Source organism: Pristiophorus japonicus, chromosome 12 (assembly GCF_044704955.1).
Source record: "Pristiophorus japonicus isolate sPriJap1 chromosome 12, sPriJap1.hap1, whole genome shotgun sequence".
NCBI lineage: Eukaryota > Metazoa > Chordata > Chondrichthyes > Pristiophoridae > Pristiophorus > Pristiophorus japonicus.
The window spans coordinates 9548603-9569107 of NC_091988.1; the positions used below are offsets into that span (position 1 = coordinate 9548603).

Below are 20505 nucleotides of genomic sequence, written 5' to 3' on the forward strand. Positions count from 1 at the left end.
GGAAGAAGTAGGGAAAAGGGACTAAGTGGATAGCTCAGAGCCAGCACTGGCTGAATTACAGCATATGTACTATAACATTCTAAGATATAATTTGCATTATAGATTTTAGTTACTAATTAACAGCTTTTCTCAAAGGTGAGAAGAAATTTTCATTTAGAATCTTTTCAAATAATAATGTTGGGCAACATTACTGTTCCCACAAATTGATTTTCTTCCTTCAAAGCTAAAACTGGACAAACTTTCAAGTGGGGGGTGGGGGGAGGAAGGGGAAAAAGTTAATTTCAACCTTCATCCATCTTTCTTCTGTCACCTTCCATAGTTTGTTTTGTCACATTTACAATCCAAGAACACAGCCAGGTTTTTCTGCTCAACTGCATCACAAATATTCAGCTTACGGGAAACCAAGCAGTTCACATATGTTACACAGATGAAGAGCTAGGTTGCAAGTCACGCTGGTGCAATGATGAAGAAATTTGCCCTTCTTCCCCACACCCAAGTACATGAAACATGAACTTGGCTTTTACAAGTGGAATTAGTGGGTACTCTAGAAAGAGGAAAAATTCAAGCCCCCTATACTGCTAAAGTTCAGCCAGTGATATTGACAACAAGATTAAGATTCAAAAACATTTTTGCTGATCAGATTGGTAAAAACTTGTGAAAACTATTGTTTAATTAGCAACTTAAGATGCATATTCTTCCCAACCACAGCACTGAAGAGAAACAATTTTACAGCGCTTATGCATCCTGAAAAACTTTACATACTGGTTAGGATGTAGACTGTTAATTCTCTCATAAGAAAGTGAATTTAAGATCCCACAAAACTATATCTTTAGAATATTCACCTTAACAAGTGCAAAATACTACATTCACAGGAAAGACAAAACTGTCAATCTTGCAGATTGTCAGTTACGTGCAGTCATTATGGCCTCTGGTAAACCTGTGCAAATTTTATCAACGGGAACTGGAGTGTATCTCCAGACTCTGTGTCCAGATATAACATTTATTGCTTTATATGAATACTGTATTGAAAGCCAAAGCATTCAGTTTACACACAAATTATACAATTATATAACGTTTCACAAAGGCAGTGAACAATTACAATCTACAAAATCTACTTACAGAAATTTAAAAATTCTAAATATCAAAAAGTACAGTTGCCAGAAACAAGTACAAACTTGGCAGCCAGTAATTGTGACAAAGTTACAGTTAAAGGATTCTGAATTTACAAGCTGGATATCAGAAAACATCAGAAGTACAGATTAAGATTTGTGCTTTGAGTTCTCGTCTCCAAAAATGTACAACCACTGGCTGTCAAAATGTAGTAGCATGTTATAAAATATCTCATTCACTTCAAAATTTTGTACAAATCACGGTGGTTCAATGCACCCCCTAAAATTGCATTACCAGCACATAAGATCTGGCACAAGACTAAATTAACAGGTTAATTGCAATAGCTCATCGATGCAGTCAGTGGTGTAAGTGTAACAATGCTGTCCTCATGCTACAAAAAATGTAACTGAAAGGAACCTACTCAAATATTCACAATGTTCAAACCACTGAGTATAAATTGAGTGACTGCCTCCCACCTTTTGCTGCTTGAACAGTGAATCAAAAAAAGCATTTATTCTGCAACCAAAACAAACTGATCTTGAAAAGTCCTAAACTTTGCTGTTTCACATTAATGTGAACCACACACTCCCTTTTGATTTATGAATCCCATCAATACAGGAACATCAGAAGTAAATGAAAGTGATGTATTGTTTTGCATTTTTCCTGGAATGTGTCTTGACCTGTTGTTTAAAGTATATGTATTAAATGTTGAAACAATGACCATGTAGGAAATTAAACTTTGCTGAGGTTTAAAAACTAGACAAAAAGAAAATTATGGTAAATGGCCTAGTCCAATGAATTGCAAAATAACTTGACAATTATAGTTTTACTTTCCAGTTTAAAAACTCTCTAAATAAAAATCTATACACAAACCACTGATTTGACCAAACAAAAAAAAAAAAATGGGAGCAGTAGATAAGACCTGAAGGAGCTGGTTTCACAGTTCTCATCTCGTACAGCTCTTCCAGGTATTTCTTGGAGAAGGTTTGTCCTTCCTTCTCCTGGAAAACAAAGGTCCACTTTATTACATAAAATTTTATACAGTGTAAAATCAACACCTCATGGAAAATACTCCACAGAGCATCTCAATATTTAGTCCTGTTCCATTGGCTCTTCTGTGGCATCTGCACTGTTCTCCATTGGGCTCTCAGAAGGCATCTCTGGAGTTTCGGGAGGTGTATCTGGTTTTTCTGTATCACTGCAGTCCACACTGTTACTAACAGCGCCAGTGTTTTCACTGATTTCACTTGCCTCAGAAATTAATGTCTTGGTTGGCTCCGATTGGTCCATTTGGTTTTCATCTGAAGTTTTGACATTTTCAGATGAAACTTCAGCTTTCTCTTGCTCAGATTCAAACATGGCTTTCACTTGTATGCTTGAGGACTCTGTAAATAAACAAAATGTCATCAGGCGCCACTTTTTCTCCAGTGCTGTGCAGCTGTCAGCTTTCAGTTAAACATAGAAAGTAGGTGCAGGAGTAGGCCCATTCGGCCCTTCGAGCCTGCACCATCATTCAATATGATCATGGCTGATCATGCAACTTCAGTACCCCATACGAATTGAAACCATTGCAATTAGGCGGACATAACCATTGAAAAACAAATTTGGTGTGCAGGAGATTTTATGCATTACTGTTCAAAAATTAATTTCAGCACTTACAAGAGACTTTGTGACACCTGATATTCATGTACACAGGAGGAACAGCAAATAAATCTATAAACAAAATTCCTGTTTTGATGTCGAATAATAGATTACACATCAGAATAGTGGTAGACAGCTGGCGAACAAGCAGTTATTGGTAGCTCAGACAAAGGGCATGCCAAAACATAAAATTATAAAGATGTTCGTGAATTCAGGCCCAAGAACCTATTAACAATTTGATAATTCAATATTAGATTCATTTACACATGCCAATTACTTCACTAAATCATTTCCCTGCAAACTTCCAACTGATTAAGAAAAAAAAGGGACTTTAAAAGTCAGGTTAGTCAGTCCATGTCTTTTTTTTTTAAAATGGTACTTTCATCTCCAAAATGGTAGGCAACAGCCAGTAGAAGCATGCTAGAACTTCACTGATCTATGTGTTTCATCTTTACAATGCATGAATTGAAAGTTTACACAATGGTCAACCCTGGGATCGAATCAATTCCTTGGATCTATCAGTGGCTTGAGCATTAAAAGCCTTGGAGAAGTCAGACAAATGTCAATGAAGTTCTGAATGTTATATATATATATATACTAACTACAATTTTAAGCAGAAAAAAGTTGAATTTAGTGGATCTTAGTGAATCCAAACACTACAAAGGCAAGTTATACCTCAATATTTAATGGCAGTAACACAAAATATGCAATGAAATCCACTGCCCACTGATTCACCAGTAGCTTTCAAAAGGGAACTGGAGATGTATTTCAAAAAAGGAAAATAAATGCAGGACTATGGGGAAAGAGCAGGGGAGTGGTATAATGGATCGCTCTTTCAAAGAGCCAGCACGGCTATGATGGGCCGAATGGCCTCCTTCTGCACTGTAAGAATCTGTGATTCTATGAATCCCTGCCATATATTGCATACATCACAAGGGAACAAATGTGGATACTTAACATTATAGTGCTGGAGATACAGGATGTCCTGGAGGGGTCATGGACAGGATCTATTTGGTTAGAGTTAAGAAATAATAGAGATGCCATTACACTACTAGGTGTATTCTATAGGCTACCAACTAATGGGAATGATACAGAGAAGCAAATTGACAGGGGAATTACAGTGAGATGAAAGAACTATAGAGTCGTGATAATGGGAGACTTCAACTATCCTAATATAGTAATAGTGCAAAGGGCAGAGAGGGAGAAGAATTTCTGAAGTATGTCCAGGAGAACTTTCTTGATCAGTACGTTTCCGGTCTAACGAGGAAGGAGGCATTGCTGGATCTAGTTCTAGGGAATGAGGTGGGTTAAATGGAGCATGAGTCAATAGGGGAACATTTAGGGAACAGTGATCACAGTATCATAAGGTTTAGATGAACTTTGGAAAAGGACAGGGCAATGTAAAATACTCAATTGAAGGAAGGCCAACTTCAGTGAGTTGAGAACAGATCTGGTCCCAGTAAATTGGAATCAAAGATTGGCAGACAAAACTGTAATCGAACAATGTGCTGCCTTTAAAGAGATGATTCGGGTACAGTCAAGGTACATTCCCACAAGGGATAAATGGTAGGGCAACTAAAGCCAGAACTCCCTGGATGACAATCGAGCGAGAGATGAAGTAGACAGGTTGAGAATACGTGAGGATCAGGCTGAATATAGAAAGTTCAAAGAGGAAGTGAAAAATAAAAGAAGAGGAAGTATGAGAATAGATTGACAGCAAACATAAAAGGGAATTCAAAAGTCTTCCATAGGCATATAAATAATAAACAAGTAGTAAGAGGGATAGGGCTGATTAAGGACCAAAATGGAAACCAATGCGTGGAGACAGAGGGCATGGCTGAGGGACTAAATTAGTACTTTGCATCTGTCTTCATCAAGGAAGATGCTGCCAAAGTCAGTGAAAGAGGAGGCAATGGATGAGATAAACATTGATAAAAGAGGAGGTACTAGAAAGGCTGGCTGTACTTTAAGTTAATGAGTCACCAGGACCGGATGGGATGCATCTTAGGATGCTGAGGGAAGTTAAGGAAATCACGATGGTACTGGTCATAATCTTCCAATCCTCCTTAGATACAGGAGTGGTGCCAGAGGACTGGAGAATTGCAAGTGTTACATCCTTGTTCAAAAAAGGCTGTAAGGATAAATCCAGTAATGACAGGCCAGTCAGTTTAACCTCAGTAGTGAGGAAGCTTTTAGAAACGATAATCAGGGACAAAGTTAACAGTCACTTGGACAAGTGTGGATTAACTAAGGAAAGCCAGCACGGATTTGTTTAAGGTCAATTGTGTTCAACTAACTTGAGGTAACAGAGGGTTGACGTGGTGTACATGGACTTTCAAAAGGCGTTTGATAAAGTGCCACATAATAGGCTTGCCAGCAAAGTTGAAGCCCATGTAATAAAAAGGACAGTGGCAGCATGGATACGAAATTGGTTCAGTGACAGGAAACAGAGTAGTGGTGAATGGTTGTTTTTCCGGACTGGAGGAAGGTATACAGTGGTGTTCCCCAGCGTTCTGTACTCGGACCACTGTTTTCTTGATATAAATTAATGACTTGGACTTGGGTGAAAAGGGCACAATTTCAAAATTTTCAAATGACACAAAACTTGGAAGTAGAGTGAACAGTAAGAACGATGGTGATAGATTTCAAGAAGTCAGACAGGCTGGTGAAATGGGCAGACACGTGGCAGATCAAATTTAATGCAGAAAATGCAGAGATAGATTTTGGTAGGAAGAACGAGGAGAGGCAATATAAACTAAAGGGTACAATCTAAAGGGGGTGCATGAACAGAGAGACTGGGGGTATGTGTGCACAAATCGTTGAAGGTGGCAGGGCAGGTTGAGAAAGCAGTTAAAGTGCAGACAGGATCCTGGGCTTGATAAAAAGAGCAAGGAAGTTATGAAGAAGCGTGAAAAAACATTGGTTCGGCCTCAACTGGAGTATTGTGTCCAATTCTGGGCACCGCACTTTAGGAAGGATGTGAAGGCCTCAGAGAGGGGGCAGAAAAGATTTACAAGAATGGTTCCAGGGATGAGGAACTTCAGTTGTGTGGATAGACTGGAGAGGCTGGGGTTGTTCTCCTTAGAACAGAGAAGGTTGAGGGGAGATTTGATAGAGGTGTTCAAAATCATGAGGGCTTTAGACAGAGTAGAGGGAAACTGTTCCCATTGGTGGAAGGGTCGAGAACCAGAGGACACAGATTTAAGGCAAATGGCAAAAGAGCCAAAGGCGACACAAGGGGAAACTTTTTTATGCAGCGAGTGGGTAGGATCTGGACTGCACTGCCTGAAATCGTGTCTTTCAAAAGGGAATTGGATAAGTACCTGAAGGAAGAAATGTACAGGGCTACAGGGAAAGGGCGGGGAGTGAGACGAGCTGAATTGTTCTTAGCATGGCCTCCTTCTGTGCTGTAAGCATTCTATGATTAAATCACTAAGAAACCATCAATACTACACTAAACAAAAAATTCAAAAGATTTCAAAACTCAAGTTTATTTCCTGTACTTAAACAAAAGTAGAGTAACATTGCTAGAATATTACTGTGCTGATTTCACGAGTTCCATGGATGAACTACGAAATACAGCCGTGAAGTAAATGCTATTAAGGTTGTGTATTGTGTATTCACTAGCGAGAAAGTTGGAGATGATACAGGAAGACAAAGAAATCCAGAGAGCTGGATTAAATCTAACTGATTGAATGGACTAATTGCACCAATTTTGTGTTCAAGACGAATATATACAAGTAATGCCCTTAAATTAACACTTGCCGAGTGCACTGCACGGCCACACCTGATTGATGCCCAGAGGGAAATATGAATTTGTTTTTCCCTCTCCAGGATATTACATGACTGTGGGGGTGGGAAGAAGTGTTCTGCCATCATGGTGTTGGGACAGGTTAAATGGACCAGCTGGTCTTTTTCTGCCTGTCAATTTTGTATGTTTGTATTGTGTGCAAGTAAACATTCAGAGAGCTTTGCTTGCTACATGTGAGAACACATGGGTTTTCGACATAAAAATTCATGAAATACAAGTTTAATATTTTTATCTTGGCTTCTCACTCGGCTGTACTTGTACTGACTCTGATGTAAAGCCAAAGTGGTACAAGATTACTTCCTGACGTCTGGCCTGTACTTTCAAGGCGTAACCCTAGTTTTACATTTCTCACTTGGCTTAATTGTATTTTAAAATTCTTTTTCAGAAATTTAGTAGGGAAGGGTTTTGTGAATGTTTTTTTTTTGCAATTTTTTTGTTGTTTTTTCCCCCCTCCCATGGCCTCTCTCGCAGCGCTATCGGACCCGGATTAAAGTTGCCGAAATTTGCAGTTTGCGCCACAAATCTTTGATACGCCGATTTTTATTAAAGGCCAAAAAGCGGGCCTAAAATTGATAGCGCAGCAAAAACGGTAATTTTGGCGTAAAACTACCGTTTTCACTGAAAACCAAAATTCTAGCCTATAGAATTGAAATGTAGGAAAGTTATGCTGAATTTATATCAAACCTAGGTTAGACCACACTTGGAGTACTACATACAGTTCGTCATATTATAAAAAGGAAGAAAAAAAGGGAGGCTTATGACAAATACCAAGCACTCAATACTGCAGAAACTCTAGAAGAGTATAGAAAGTGTAGGGGTGAAATTAAAAAGGAAATTAGGAAAGCAAAGAGAGAGCATGAGCAAATATTGGCAAGTAAAATCAAGGAAAACCCAAAGATGTTTTATAAATATATTAAGAGCAAGAGGATTACTAAAGAAAGGGTAGGGCCTATTAGAGACCACGAAGGTAATATGTGTGTGTGGAGGCGGGCGATGTGGGTATGGTTCTTAATGAATACTTTGCATCTGTTTTCACAAAAGAGAGGGGCGATGTAGACATGATCAGGGAAGAGGAGTGTGAAATATTAGATAAAAATAAACAGTGAGAGAGGAGGTATTAAGGGATTTAGCAGCTTTGAAAGTGGGCAAATTCCCAGGCCTGGATGAAATGTATCCCAGGCTGTTAAGCGAAGCAAAGCAAAAGAGGAAATAGCAGAGGCTCTGACCATCATTTTCCAATCTTCTCTGGCTTCAGGTCTGGTGCCAGAGAACTGGAGGGCTGCGGAAGTGGTACCTTTATTTGTTCGGGGCCCAGGAGAGGCGAGGGCCCAGGGGCAGCACGGGCCAGCCCACACTGCGATATGTGTGCACACTAGGCCCGTGCAGCAGAGCTGGTCTCCAGTCATCTTGATTAACCCTTGCCACTGGACCAAGACCTAGCTCTGTCAAGCCCGTGTGGTGGCTGGTGTGCAACGGTCACCCCACGTTAAAAAAATCCACGCACAGGCATCTTCCACCCTTCAATATATAGTTTGGTACCTAGAATGTCAGGTCCCTCATTGAAACACATGTGAACTCATCCCTTTTTGGTGTGGAAACAAGTCATTCTCAATATGAGCGATTGCCTAATACTAATAGTGAAGACTGAAATTGCTGATTTGCCCACCGGGCTGCACTGTCACTTTCCTAGCAGTAGAATGGACACAGCAAATTCGCTTTTCAAAAGGCGATTCTAGCTGACTATTGTCCTGCTGTATATATTCAGGAAGGTACCTTGTTTATCTACATTAGCCGTTTCAGTCCATTCACTCTCGTCTTTGGCTTCTTCCTGCTTTCCTGTGTTCTCAATTTCTTCAGGCATTTCTGAAGAACTCTCAGAATGTACAGGCTCGTCTTCCTCCTCATCTTCTTTGTCAAATTTCAGTCGTTTCACCTCAGGTGCCTCGGCTTCCATTGTGTCCTCTAAATGTTTATTTTTCGAACAGCTACTCTGAACGTCTTCTCCATGGGATGTGGGTGAATCACTGTTTAAAAATAAAAACATTAAAATGTGCAGCCACTGTAACAATTCCTACACAAGTCAAAGTAAAGCTTGAACATGCCAATAAGCTTAGGAACGCAATCAACTTTAATAGTACATACATCATTCTCCCCAAAAATGGACAAAAAAAAAATCAAAGTTGCCACAGAAAGTTGTTTTTTTGCGACTAGATATCACTACCGTATTAAATAAGAGAAAAAAACTGCCTGAGCAAAACAGCCCAACACCAGTTTTGAGCAAGTTGGTGGATTGTAGATAATTACAAAACCCTCAGATTTATGGGGCCCAAGTTTCGAGCCGTGCCTAGAACGGCGCAGTCCCGACCTGGACGCCCGTTTTTCGCGCCACAAAGTGCGCCTAAAAAAACCCTCCGTATTCTCCAGCTCCCTGCAGGTCCTCTGGCCCTCAGCGCAGCACAGCAGGAGCTGTAGGGGGCGGAGCCAGGTCCCTGCGCCAAAAACAGTGCCGGGACCTCTGCACATGCGTGCAACAGTGGGCGCGCAAGTGCAGTAGCTCCAGGCGCCCGAAACTGTGTGGGAGGGGCCCGAAGCACGCAGCCCCCTAGCCCTGGCCAAATGGCCTCACTGGGGCTACGTGAATAAGGCTCCTCCCACGGCCAGCTCCTGCTTCCTCCCGACCCGACTCCCGCTTCCGGAGCGGACCCGACACCCGCTCTTTCCCCCCCCCCCCCCCCACCCCCGGAGCGGACCCGACACCTGCTCTCCCCCACCCCCGGACCGGACCCGCCCCGCACCCGACACCCGCTCCCCCACCGCCTCCGGACTGGATCCGACCTGACCTCCCTCCCCCCTCCCCGAACCGAACCAACCTCCCTCCCACCAACCCGACCCAACGCCACCGACCTGTAAAATCTGGTGCTGGGGATGGGCCCTGCCCAAAGTCTCGGGCCCGGCCCGTTCAGCCTCCCCACCCTCTTCTCCTTCCACCCCCCCCCCCAATCTCCTTCCCTCCTCCCCCCCCCCCACCCCCAATCTCCTCCTACCCCCCCACCCCCACCCTCCTCCTACCCCCCCCAATCTCCTCCTACCCCCCCCACCCCCACCCCCAATCTCCTCCTCCCCCCCCACCCCCACCCCCAATCTCCTCCTCCCCCCCCACCCCCAATCTCCTCCTCCCCCCCACCCCCAATCTCCTCCTCCCCCCCACCCCCAATCTCCTCCTCCCCCCCCACCCCCACCCCCACCCCCCTTCCCCCCCCAATCCCCTCCTCCCCCCCACCCCCAATCTCCTCCCCCCCCACCCCCAATCTCCTCCCCCCCACCCCCAATCTCCTCCCCCCCCACCCCCAATCTCCTCCCCCCCCACCCCCCAATCTCCTCCCCCCCACCCCCCAATCTCCTCCCCCCCACCCCCAATCTCCTCCCCCCCACCCCCAATCTCCTCCACCCCAATCTCCTCCCCCCCCACCCCAATCTCCTCCCCCCCCACCCCCAATCTCCTCCCCCCCCACCCCCAATCTCCTCCCCTTTCTCCTCCATCCCTCTGCTTCCCCCCTCTCTCCCTCTACCCCCCTCCCCTCGCTGTCAGAAACACAGACACAGACAGACAGAGAGAGATAGAGACACTGACAGAGACACACTGAGGGGGGCATCTCAGCACACTGTTGGAGGGTTCCCGGTGCTGCAGTCGGTAAGTAAAAAATGTTTCATTTATTGATTTTTTTTGATTGATTTATTGGTTGATTTATTGATGTATTTATCATTTATTAATGATGATGGCTCTTTATTTGTAAAACTGAAGTGTTTAATGTTTGTAAACTTCCCTTTAAACACCCCCCCCCCCCCCACCATTCCCTACGCCTGATTTGTAACCTACGCCTGATTTTCTAAAGTGTAGACAAGGTTTTTTCGAGCGTATAAAAATCTTCACTTACTCCATTCTAAGTTAGTTTGGAGTAAGTTTTCACTCACGAAACTTTGAAATCAGACGTAAGTGGCCGGACACGCCCCCTTTTGAAAAAAAAAAATGTTCCAAAGTGAAACTGTTCTAACTGACTAGAACTGGAGCAAACTAAATGATGAGAATTCCGATTTCTAAGATACTCCATTCTACACCAGTTGCTTCTAAAAATCAGGAGCAAATCATGTGGAAACTTGGGGCCAAAGAAAGCATGCATAAAATACAACATATCATTTTGACGGACATGCGAATGGCTTCATATGCTCCATAAAGATTAGATCCACACAATAAACTAACACTATTGTTATGGGTAAAAAATGAGTGAGATTTGACCTAAAATTCGCCAACACATTTGTTATACTGAACGCAGAGCTACACCTTTAACTGGTTGTACTCAGTCTGGCTCGAGCTTAGCAAATCAATTGCCGAGAACACAGCATATTTTAGTTGAACTGGAATATTTAATTATTATTTCCAGTAAAAATTAATAATTCACACTAGTTCTTAATGGGACACTTGCACACATCCTACCTACGTGAACGAATGATCTTTTATCGGAGTTTTTATAAAGATTACCAACCGTATTCAAAGATTTGGAAAATATACCTGCGTGATTTGTCTTCCGTTTGTTGCACATTTATTTCTCTATCAGAGCTGTCGGGCAAACCGTTTGTTGTTAAAGGGCTTGATAATGAAACCTTAGATCGACTCAGAGGCCTTGGAGTACCAGGACCATTGATATTTGATCTGAAAGCAAATCAAGTACTCCAAGCTTAGATTATACTGAATAATAAATAATCAGCTCATATGATCCAGTTAGACAAAACCAAGAATTAAAGACTGATTGAAATGTTAGTGCACATACTGAATTTTCACACCCATTTTGAACATTTCAAACATATTTGCCTGTAAAACTAAATAATACTCCACATTCGGTAACATGGGGAAAAAAAAAACTTTAATCCAGTTATTTATGCTTATTTACTAATTTATTATTATTTTTTTTTTTAAAAAGTACACCCAACCATCTCTTCTTTGCACCATCCGTAGCTGAAGTGATTTCCGATCTCCCATCTACACGTTACCACCAGAGGGCCCTGTGTTTTGATTTTCTTTTTCTCTCAATGGAGAAACAACTAGAATTTCATGCAGCACACTATAAATGAAACTAAATCCAGTGGCTCAAAGGAAATTAAAATCGACTTAAGTTTTAACAAAGGGCACAAGTAAACATATGCAGCTTATTTTCAGGCTCAACCAGAGGAACGATTTGAAGTTCATTTCAAGGTTTAACCTGTGGCATGTCCTGCACAATGTTGAAGTTATCACGGATACCATGAAATGATCAAGTTTTTAGGTGTAAACAGTGTTTGACATTATACACTTAGATTATACTCTTCCACATCCGTTCCATACTTGTATTTCACAAGTTTCACTCAATGTTACATAATGTCTCACCCCCACTACTATTTTTAACATGTTCACATTTCCTTTCCTGGGTTTCTATTTTCCTCTCAGTAACAAACACAGTGAAGGTGCACAGGAAGGGCCCACAGGTATGAATTAAGTCTACGACAATTTCCTGTTCAGGAATAGCTGAATGCTTTAGTGTCCTCAAGAGTCTAACTGTAATTAGGCAACCAGGAAGGCATTCTTCACCAATCCCCACAAGAGTTGTGAAACAGAAAAGGCCAAATGCTAAAAGTTGTTAACGTAACAGCAAGATATAAAATGTGACAACGATTTCCAAAGCATTCTCAGTTTGAATATTCAAGTAATGGAAATAGAAAGTATGGTTCTACAGACTGAGTTTACAGGGCGAGTAGTGGACAAAGAATTGCATTAATTTGGAGCTATAGCCCACAGCTACCCATCAACACTGCCACATGTGGGACAAAGTCATAATTTCTCACCCTGATGGCCTTGTAAGCATGCCTTTAAGGAAAAGCATCATGGAACAGTACTGGTTGTTTTCAAAAGGCTTTAGCCTGGGCCAGCTACTTCCCCAGCTAAGGGAATTAAAAAGGCAATCTTTCACCGACATTTGACAATACCATAAAGAAAATAAACACTGTGGCTCACCTGTCTGTATAACCAGTATGGCTTCCTGATAGCATGATGCCATTCACTCGATTCAAACTATTCGAGCCAAAGTTGTACTTCCTAAAGAAATTATCAGGGAGATTTTAAATCCTTGAAATATTAAACAGTTCTAGGAATACAAGGATTGCATTATATAGGATTTTAAGTTTTACTTACTCTGTAGAAGGATACACACAGCTGACAACCATAACGTTCTGTAAATTTACAAAAAAAAGTACATGAGACTAAAGGCAAGGCATTTCTGCAGCTAAAATCTTGCTATAATATAATTCCATGTAGTTTATTAACTGTAAAACATTTCAGCTACAGTGTAATATGTTCAAAGAGCATGTTTTACTTTTATTGGATTTCAGACAGTAATCTTAGAGATGGTAAACCCGTCTTTCCTGGCTATTCTAGTTGAGATCAAGAGCTCTGTATGACGAATTTCTCCCCAGATGGAAAACGAGAGAGACAGTCTCTCTGCAATGACATCGAGCGGCCTTACTCAACAATAGCAAAGTCAACCAAATTATAACAACAGAATTATTTTGTGTCCTTCTGTGCTGGTGCGTCGTGGATTCCACTACTTTTTGCACACACTCGCACGATCCGGTTGCGTACACGCAGCACGATACATGAGGAAACTGGAAGTGGGGTCGTACCATGTTGAGTCTGAAGCTACTGCTCGAGCCTGAGCCTGCTACTGGGGCTTTTGGGTAATCGTCTGAAAATCAACTACTGTACTACAGGAACCTCCAGGACCTTTGCCCATCCAGGACCTGTGATTATCTACACCGACATTTTTGCGGCCGTCAAAAGAGAAGAAATCCGAAGTGGGAGCGAGAAAATGGGGGCAGAAGGGGGAGGACGGAGTGAGAGAGCGGGGGCAGGGAGAGCGCAAGAGGGGGGGGGGGGGGAGAGAGAGGAAGCAAGTGTGTGTGTGTGTGTGTGTGAGGGAGGGGGCGCGCGAGACGGGGGGCAGCAGAAAAGTAGAGAGAGAGAGAGAGAGAGAGAGAGAGAGAGAGAGGGGGGGATTTTGGACTGAGATGAGGAGAAACTTCACTCAGAGTGGTTAACCTGTGGAATTCTTGACCGCAGAAAGTTGTTGAGGCCAGTTCGTTAGATATATTCAAAAGCGAGTTAGATATGGCCCTTACAGCTAAAGGGATCAAGGGGTATGAAGAGAAAGCAGGAAAGGGGTGCTGAGGTTGAATGATCAGCCATGATCTTATTGAATGGTGGTGCAGGCTCGAAGGGCCGAATGGCCTACTCCTGCACCTAATTTCTATGTTTCTACTTGGGGGAAGAGAGTGAGAGATAGTCTTGGGGGGCTGGGGGGTAGAAGTGAGAGAGATAGACTTGGGGGAGAGATAGACTTGGGGGAGAGAGAGAGACTGGAGATAGGGGAAGAAACTGACTGGGGGGCGGCAGAGAGGGGGATGGGTGAGAGGTGATCAGAGGAGAGAAAGAGAGGGAACTGAGAGGAGGTCAGGAACTCGGTTTGGGGGGGGGGGGGGGGGGAGGGTAAAGAGCACGGAGAGCACAGCGGGAGATGAGAGAAGTACATGGTCCAGGTATGGGGGAAGAGGGGGGGGGGGGGGGGGGGCGGGAGTTGAGAGTGAGAATGTGATCCACCTGATAAGATGGATCACGCTCTTCCAACCACACCCCCTTTACACCCGGACCATGTTCTCTCTCCTCCCCCTGCGCCTGGGTGATTTCTCGGACAGCTCGGTGTTTGCGGCAAGTGACATCAATGGATTGGACAAAATCCGGAAGTCACGACACTGTTGCTATTCACTTCATACCCAATAAACCTGTGACTCACACACAATTCCCCAACTATGGCTGGGGGAGTCAGAAACTTCTTGGGGGGAGACTGTCATTAATCCGTTGCTTGGGGGGTGGGGGGGGCAGGAACTTGTTTGGGAGGGGTGGGACAAGGTTTTAACCCGTGAGAGTGAGCCCTGTCTGTTCCAAGTGAGCTCTGTTCTGTCTGAGGTTGGCAGAATAACTCGAATTACACTTTGCAAAGTCACCGATTACCTAGGCAGGACGGTTCTAATTGCACATTCCAGAGAAACTGCTAGGTGTGTCTTATCCTCCAAGGTACCAATCAGGTCTTGTGATCAAAATCAGAGCTTTAGGTATTGCAAATTAACACATCCTTAAAATAAAGACACAAACCCCTGAAGAATCAACATACGGTTTTCTGAAGATAATTGGAGGAAGGAGAAACCGAACTCTTATTTGGATGTTATTTCACCTATTACCACCCTGAATCTTTTGATAACTTGATAAGACTTCAATTGATAAAACCCAGGTTTAGTGGACTAAGCACTAAGTAACAAGGTTGATACCAGTTTCTAGATTCTTGGTTACCTTTTCAACTCCCCTGAGAAATTTGTCTGTCCCAGTGTAATTCTTCTTAGGATCTGTAAGCAGCTCACATAAACGCTGGATAGTGAAGGGAATACTGCAGACACAAACAAGTACATTATGCATTAACCAGAACTTGCAATAAAAAGAGCTGAGGTAGGGGGAACATACATGTTTGAGGGGGGCGGAGGTGGCTTTCAAAACAGAGGAAAATGTTACATTGTGTGGAAGCATCTGTTAAATTTAATATTTAAAACAATGTAACATCAGAGTTCCTTATTAAAACAGTGAACCAAAGTTCTCAGATTCCCATTCCTAAATCTGCTTCCCCTCTCAAACTATTCTACTGAACAGCAACTATGTCACAAGACAGACAAAATCCCTTAACAGACCTAGTGGGGAAGCATAGGAAAGCAAATTCAGATTTATAGCAAAGTGACAATTTTGATCATTCACAAAAATAGGAAGCAGATTGGTGGAATTATCTGTTGCTTGATGTCTTTAATCGATCCATCACACATTAATCATTAATACCAGCTTGTCTCAGTGGTAGCATAATCACTTCAGAGTTGGAAGGTCATGCATTCAAGCACCACTTCAGGACCGCAGCACATCGGCACTTTGACACTTCAGTATAGTACGCAGGAGTGCTGTCTTTTGGATGACACTTCAAATCAAGCCACTTAGGTGGACATGAAAGATCCTATGGCACTTTTTAAAGCTCCCCCAGTGTTCTGGCCATCATTTATCTCTCAACCAACATCACCAAAAACAAATTAACTGGTCATTCATCTCATTATTGCTTGTGGGACCTTCCTACTTTACAGAAGGCAAAAATGGCAATCAATTTGCACACTAACATGAATGACATTTTACAAGTAATTCATTAGCTGTGAAGGGCTCTGGGCATCTTCACAACATGAAAGGTGCTATATAATTGCAAGTTTTTTCTGAGACATTTAACTGTGCAGTCTACAGTTTTGTGTGTGAATTTTCTTAAGTTTATGTATTTGTAAATCAGAGAGATTTTTTGAAAAACTTCTCAACAGCTGAGAAAGGGTTCAATTTTTTTGTTTTTGGTTGTAAAACAAAATAATGACTTGCATAAAGATTGCGACTCAATCCTAATTTGGCACATCTTTTATGAACAGACAAAAATTTGCAGTTTTTAATGATCGGTTTTGTTGAGTTCCTAACACAGATGAGACTGCACACAGGGAGGTTAAAGTGACAGTGACCTCAGTCTTTAATAAGACACTCCAGAGTGAGGAACAGGCCTTAGGGGCCGGCTTATATACAGTGCTCCCAAGGGATGCTGGGATCCCTTGGGACTTCAGGGGATGAGCTCCCTGGTGGCAGAAACATGGGAGTGCATGCTTTACAGATACACAACAGGTTTAATTTGAACTGTCCACAAAAAATTGCACTATCCTATTGTGAGCATTTTCCATTAGACCATGCCCCTCAAATAAAATATATATATTTACACTTCGAGAGATGGCAGAGACAGGGTTGAATTTATCAGTATGTGCAGCCATTTGGATCTATATGGATCGATGTTCCAGGGGCCCGGCGCTCCAGCTCTTTATACTCCCGGGGTGGCCCATGACGTAGGACACCACCGCAGGTTGGGAGTATAAAGAGCTGGAGCATGTCACGACAGCTTCCAGCATGAGTCGTTCCAAGTGTGTGACGACGTTGAGGTAGGCGACTGGGTGACGTCATCAAGGCCCAGGTCGCTGGTTAGAGCGTGGGCTGGAACATCGGCGGGGCCCAGGCACAGCGGAGGAGCGGGAAGGTTGTGGCGGAGGTGCAGTGAATGAGGGTACGGAGCCCAGAAGAGCCGAGGGCCCAGGGGCAGCACGGGCCAGCCCACACTGCGATATGTGTACGTACCAAGGTCTGTGCAGCAGAGCAGGTCTCCAGTCATCCTGGTTAACCCTTGCCTTGCCTCTGGATAAATGCCTAGCTCTGTCAAGCCCGTGTGGTCGCTGGTGTGCAACGGCCACCACACGTTAAAAAAATCCACGCACAGTCCTTCATTGAAACATCTATGAACTCATCCCTTTTGGTGTGGAAACAAGCTATCCTCGTTCGAGGGACTGCCTATGATGATGGTGATGATGATGATATGGACCAGATTCTGAAATCAGCAACTGGGAAAGATGCCTGCATAATGCAGCAGAGGTCTTTCAAGTAGCAGATACAAATTCACAGGAACAGGAAAAGCAGATGCACTTTGACAGGCTGCCATTTTTATACCAAATTAGAAAGAAAAATAATGCTTGCATTTATATAGGACCTTTCACATTATCAGGACATTCCAAAGCGTTTTATAACCAATAAAGTGCAGGCACTCTTAAAATGTAGGAAACACGGCAGCCAATAGGTGCCCAGCAAGCTCCCACAAACAGCGATGCGATAATGACCAGATAATCTGCTTTTTAGTGATATTGGTTAAGGGATTAGCTAAGACATGGGGAGAACGCTCTTGCTTTTCTCCAAAATAATGCCATGGGAGTTTTTATGTCCACCCGAGAGGGCAGACAGGTCCTTAGTTTAACATCTCAAACGAAAGATGGGACCTCAGACATTGCAGCACTCCCTCAGTATGGCATTCAAGAGTTGGCCTAGATTTTGCGCTCACGTGCGGTGTGGTGACCTGGACTGGGACTTAAACCCACAACCTTCTGACTCAGAAACAAGAGTGCTACCCACTGAGCCACAGCTGATAAATGGGAGAGCCATATTTGTAAACATACCACACATTCAAAACTAATCATAGCATCTACTAACTATTTTCTAAAGCATTCAGTGGAAGTGTTAAAAAAATTATTAAAATGTTGTTTTGACAGTAGAAGTAAATTGAAGTGGAACAATTTCTGAAATGTATTTGGACATCTAAGCCTAGAGCACTAGAAATGTTATTCTGGCACAGAAGAATAAAGCACTGTGGAACACTGAATCTACAAAAGTTCCATACAATCAGTCTATATAATAGAAAGTTTGGTTTCTGCCATATGGAACATATGTTGAGCACAAAGCATCCCAATTAGCTCAAATTCCATATTCACTAAAAACTATTTCAAAACAAAAAACATTCACAAAAACAAATCAAAAACTACCCAAAATCTTAAAATACCACTCAGGCATTCAAGATCTATAATAGTAATAAAAGTAATAATAATAATAAATAATAATTATAACAACTTTTATTTATTTACCACCTTTAACGTAGTAAAACATTCCATGGCACTTCACAACAGTGCTACAGACAAACAGATAAATTTGACACCGAGCCACAGAAGAAATTAATGCAGATGATCAAAAGTTGTTTAAAGAGGTAGGTTTTAACGAGTGTCTTAAAGGAGGAAAAAGGGGTAGAGAGGCAGAGGGGTTTAGGGAGGGAGTTCCAGAGCTTAGGCCCCAAATAGCTGAAGGCACAGCCACCGATGGTTGAGCAGTTATAATGAGGGATGTTCAAGAGGCCAGAATTTGAGGAGCGCAGACATCTTGTGGGGTTGTGAGGCTGAAAAAGATTATAGAGATAGGGAGGGGCAAGGCCATGGAGTGATTTGAAGGCCATGAGAATTTTGAAATCGAGGCGTTGTTAACTGGGAGCCAATGTAGGTCAGAAAGCACAGGGGTGATGGGTGATCTTGGTGCGTGTTAGGACACGGGCTGCTGAGTTTTGGATGACTTCAAGTTTACGTAGTGTGGAATGTGGGAGGCCGGCCAGAAGTGAGTTGGAGTGGTCAAGTCTAGAGGTAACAAAGGCATGAATGAGGGTTTCAGCAGCAGAAGAGCTGAGGCAGGTGTGGAGGCGGGCGATGTTACTGAAGTGGAAATAGGCGGTTTTAGTTATGCCACGGATATGTGGCTGGAAACTCATTTCAGGATCAAAGATGACACCTAGGTTGCGAACAGTCTTGTTCACCCTCAGGTTGATGCTAGGGAGAGGGGTGGAGTCAGTGGTTAGGGAACGCAGTTTGTGTCGGGGACCAAAGACAATGGCTTCGGTCTTCCCAATATTTAATTGGACAAAATTTCTGCTCATCCAGTATTGGATGTCGGACAAGCAATCTGACAATTTAGATACCAAGCAGGGGTCAAGAGAAGTGGTGGAGAGGTAAAGCTGGGTGTCGTATGCGTACATGTGGAAACTGACTCCATGTTTTTGGATGATATCGCCAAGGGGCACATACAGATGAGAAATAGGAGGGGACCTAAGACAGATCCTTGGGGGACACCAGAGGGAACAATGTGTGGGAGTGGGAAGAGAAGCCGTTGCTGGAGATTTTCTGGCTACGATTAGATAGATAAGAATGAAACCAGGCGAGTGCAGTCCCACCCAGCTGGATGGTGGTGGAGAGGCTTTGGAGGAGGATAGAGTGGTCAAAGGCTGCAGACAGCTCCAGAAAGATGAGGCGGGATAGTTTACCTTTATCAGTCGCAAAGGATGTAATTTGTGATTTTGATGAGAGCAGTTTCGGTACTGTAGCAGGTGAGAAAGCCAGATTGAAGGGATTCAAATATTAAATTCATGGAAAGATGGTCACGGATTTCGGAGGCAACAACACGTTCAAGTACTTTGGACAGGAAAGGGAGGTTGGAGATGGGGCGATAGCTAGCAAGTGGGGTCAAGGGTTGGTTTTTTGAGAGGGGTGATGACGGCAGATTTGAAGGAGAGGGGAGCAGTACCTGAGGAGGGAGAACCGTTAACAATGTCGGCTAACATGGGAGCCAGAAAAGGAAGTTGGGTGGTCAGCAGTTTAGTGGGAATAGGGTCAAGAGAACAGGAAGTGGATTTCATGGATAAGATGAGTTGAGAGATTAAGAGGGGGTGTCAAAGAGAAACTAAAGAAAAAGATGAGTTTAGGGCTAGGGCAGGTGGGAGTGTCAGTTGAAGTTAGGCCGTGTGGGCTACATGAAGGAAGGGAACTCGCAGAGGCAGCCGATTGGATGGTCTCAATCTTTGATGCAATGAAGTCCATGAGCTCCTCACACTTGTTGTTGGAGGTGAGTGCGGTAGTGACTGGGGAGAGGGTTTAAGGAGACGGTTAGCAGTAGAAAATATTAACCTGGGGTGATTTTTGAAATCCAGAATGATTCTGGAATAGTGAGCAGTTTTTGTAGACAAGATTAAGAACCGATAGTGTTTTGTGTGTTCGAGCCAGGTCTGGCGGTGAATGGCTAAACCAGCTGCCCGCCACATCCCAAGTCAATGCCCTTTCGACTTGAGGGAGCGAAGATGAGGGCTGTACCGGGAGAACGGTAAGAGCAGGAGAGAGTAATCATTTTAATAGGGACTAGGGCACCAAAGGTTGTAGTGAGAGTGTGATTGAGCAGATTGGCGGCTGAAGAAATGTCATGGTTAAAAGAGGGTCAAAGGTTGGACAGTTTCGAGTTGATAAGTGCAGTTGTAATAGAATTTGGAGTGTTTTTTTTCCAGGGGTGGATGCAAAAGGAAGTAGGTTTAGATTGGGGAAGGGGAAATGTGGGTCGAGAGCGATACAAG

At 43.2% G+C, this 20505-nt stretch overlaps 1 protein-coding gene across 2 annotated transcripts in view; it reads right to left on the minus strand.

Annotated features, from left to right (window-relative positions):
- Positions 1-645: 645 nt before the first annotated feature.
- Positions 646-20505, minus strand: part of ppp4r2b (protein phosphatase 4, regulatory subunit 2b) — an 84698-nt gene continuing 64838 nt past the window's right edge. For both annotated transcript variants that reach the window (XM_070895161.1, XM_070895160.1), the window contains exons 4-9: positions 14991-15084; positions 12783-12820; positions 12606-12686; positions 11130-11270; positions 8336-8586; positions 646-2495 (exon numbers count right to left, since the gene is read on the minus strand). In XM_070895161.1, the coding sequence (XP_070751262.1) occupies positions 2203-2495; positions 8336-8586; positions 11130-11270; positions 12606-12686; positions 12783-12820; positions 14991-15084 (898 nt within the window). In that variant the 3' untranslated portion in view covers positions 646-2202. The remainder of the gene's footprint in view (positions 2496-8335; positions 8587-11129; positions 11271-12605; positions 12687-12782; positions 12821-14990; positions 15085-20505) is intronic.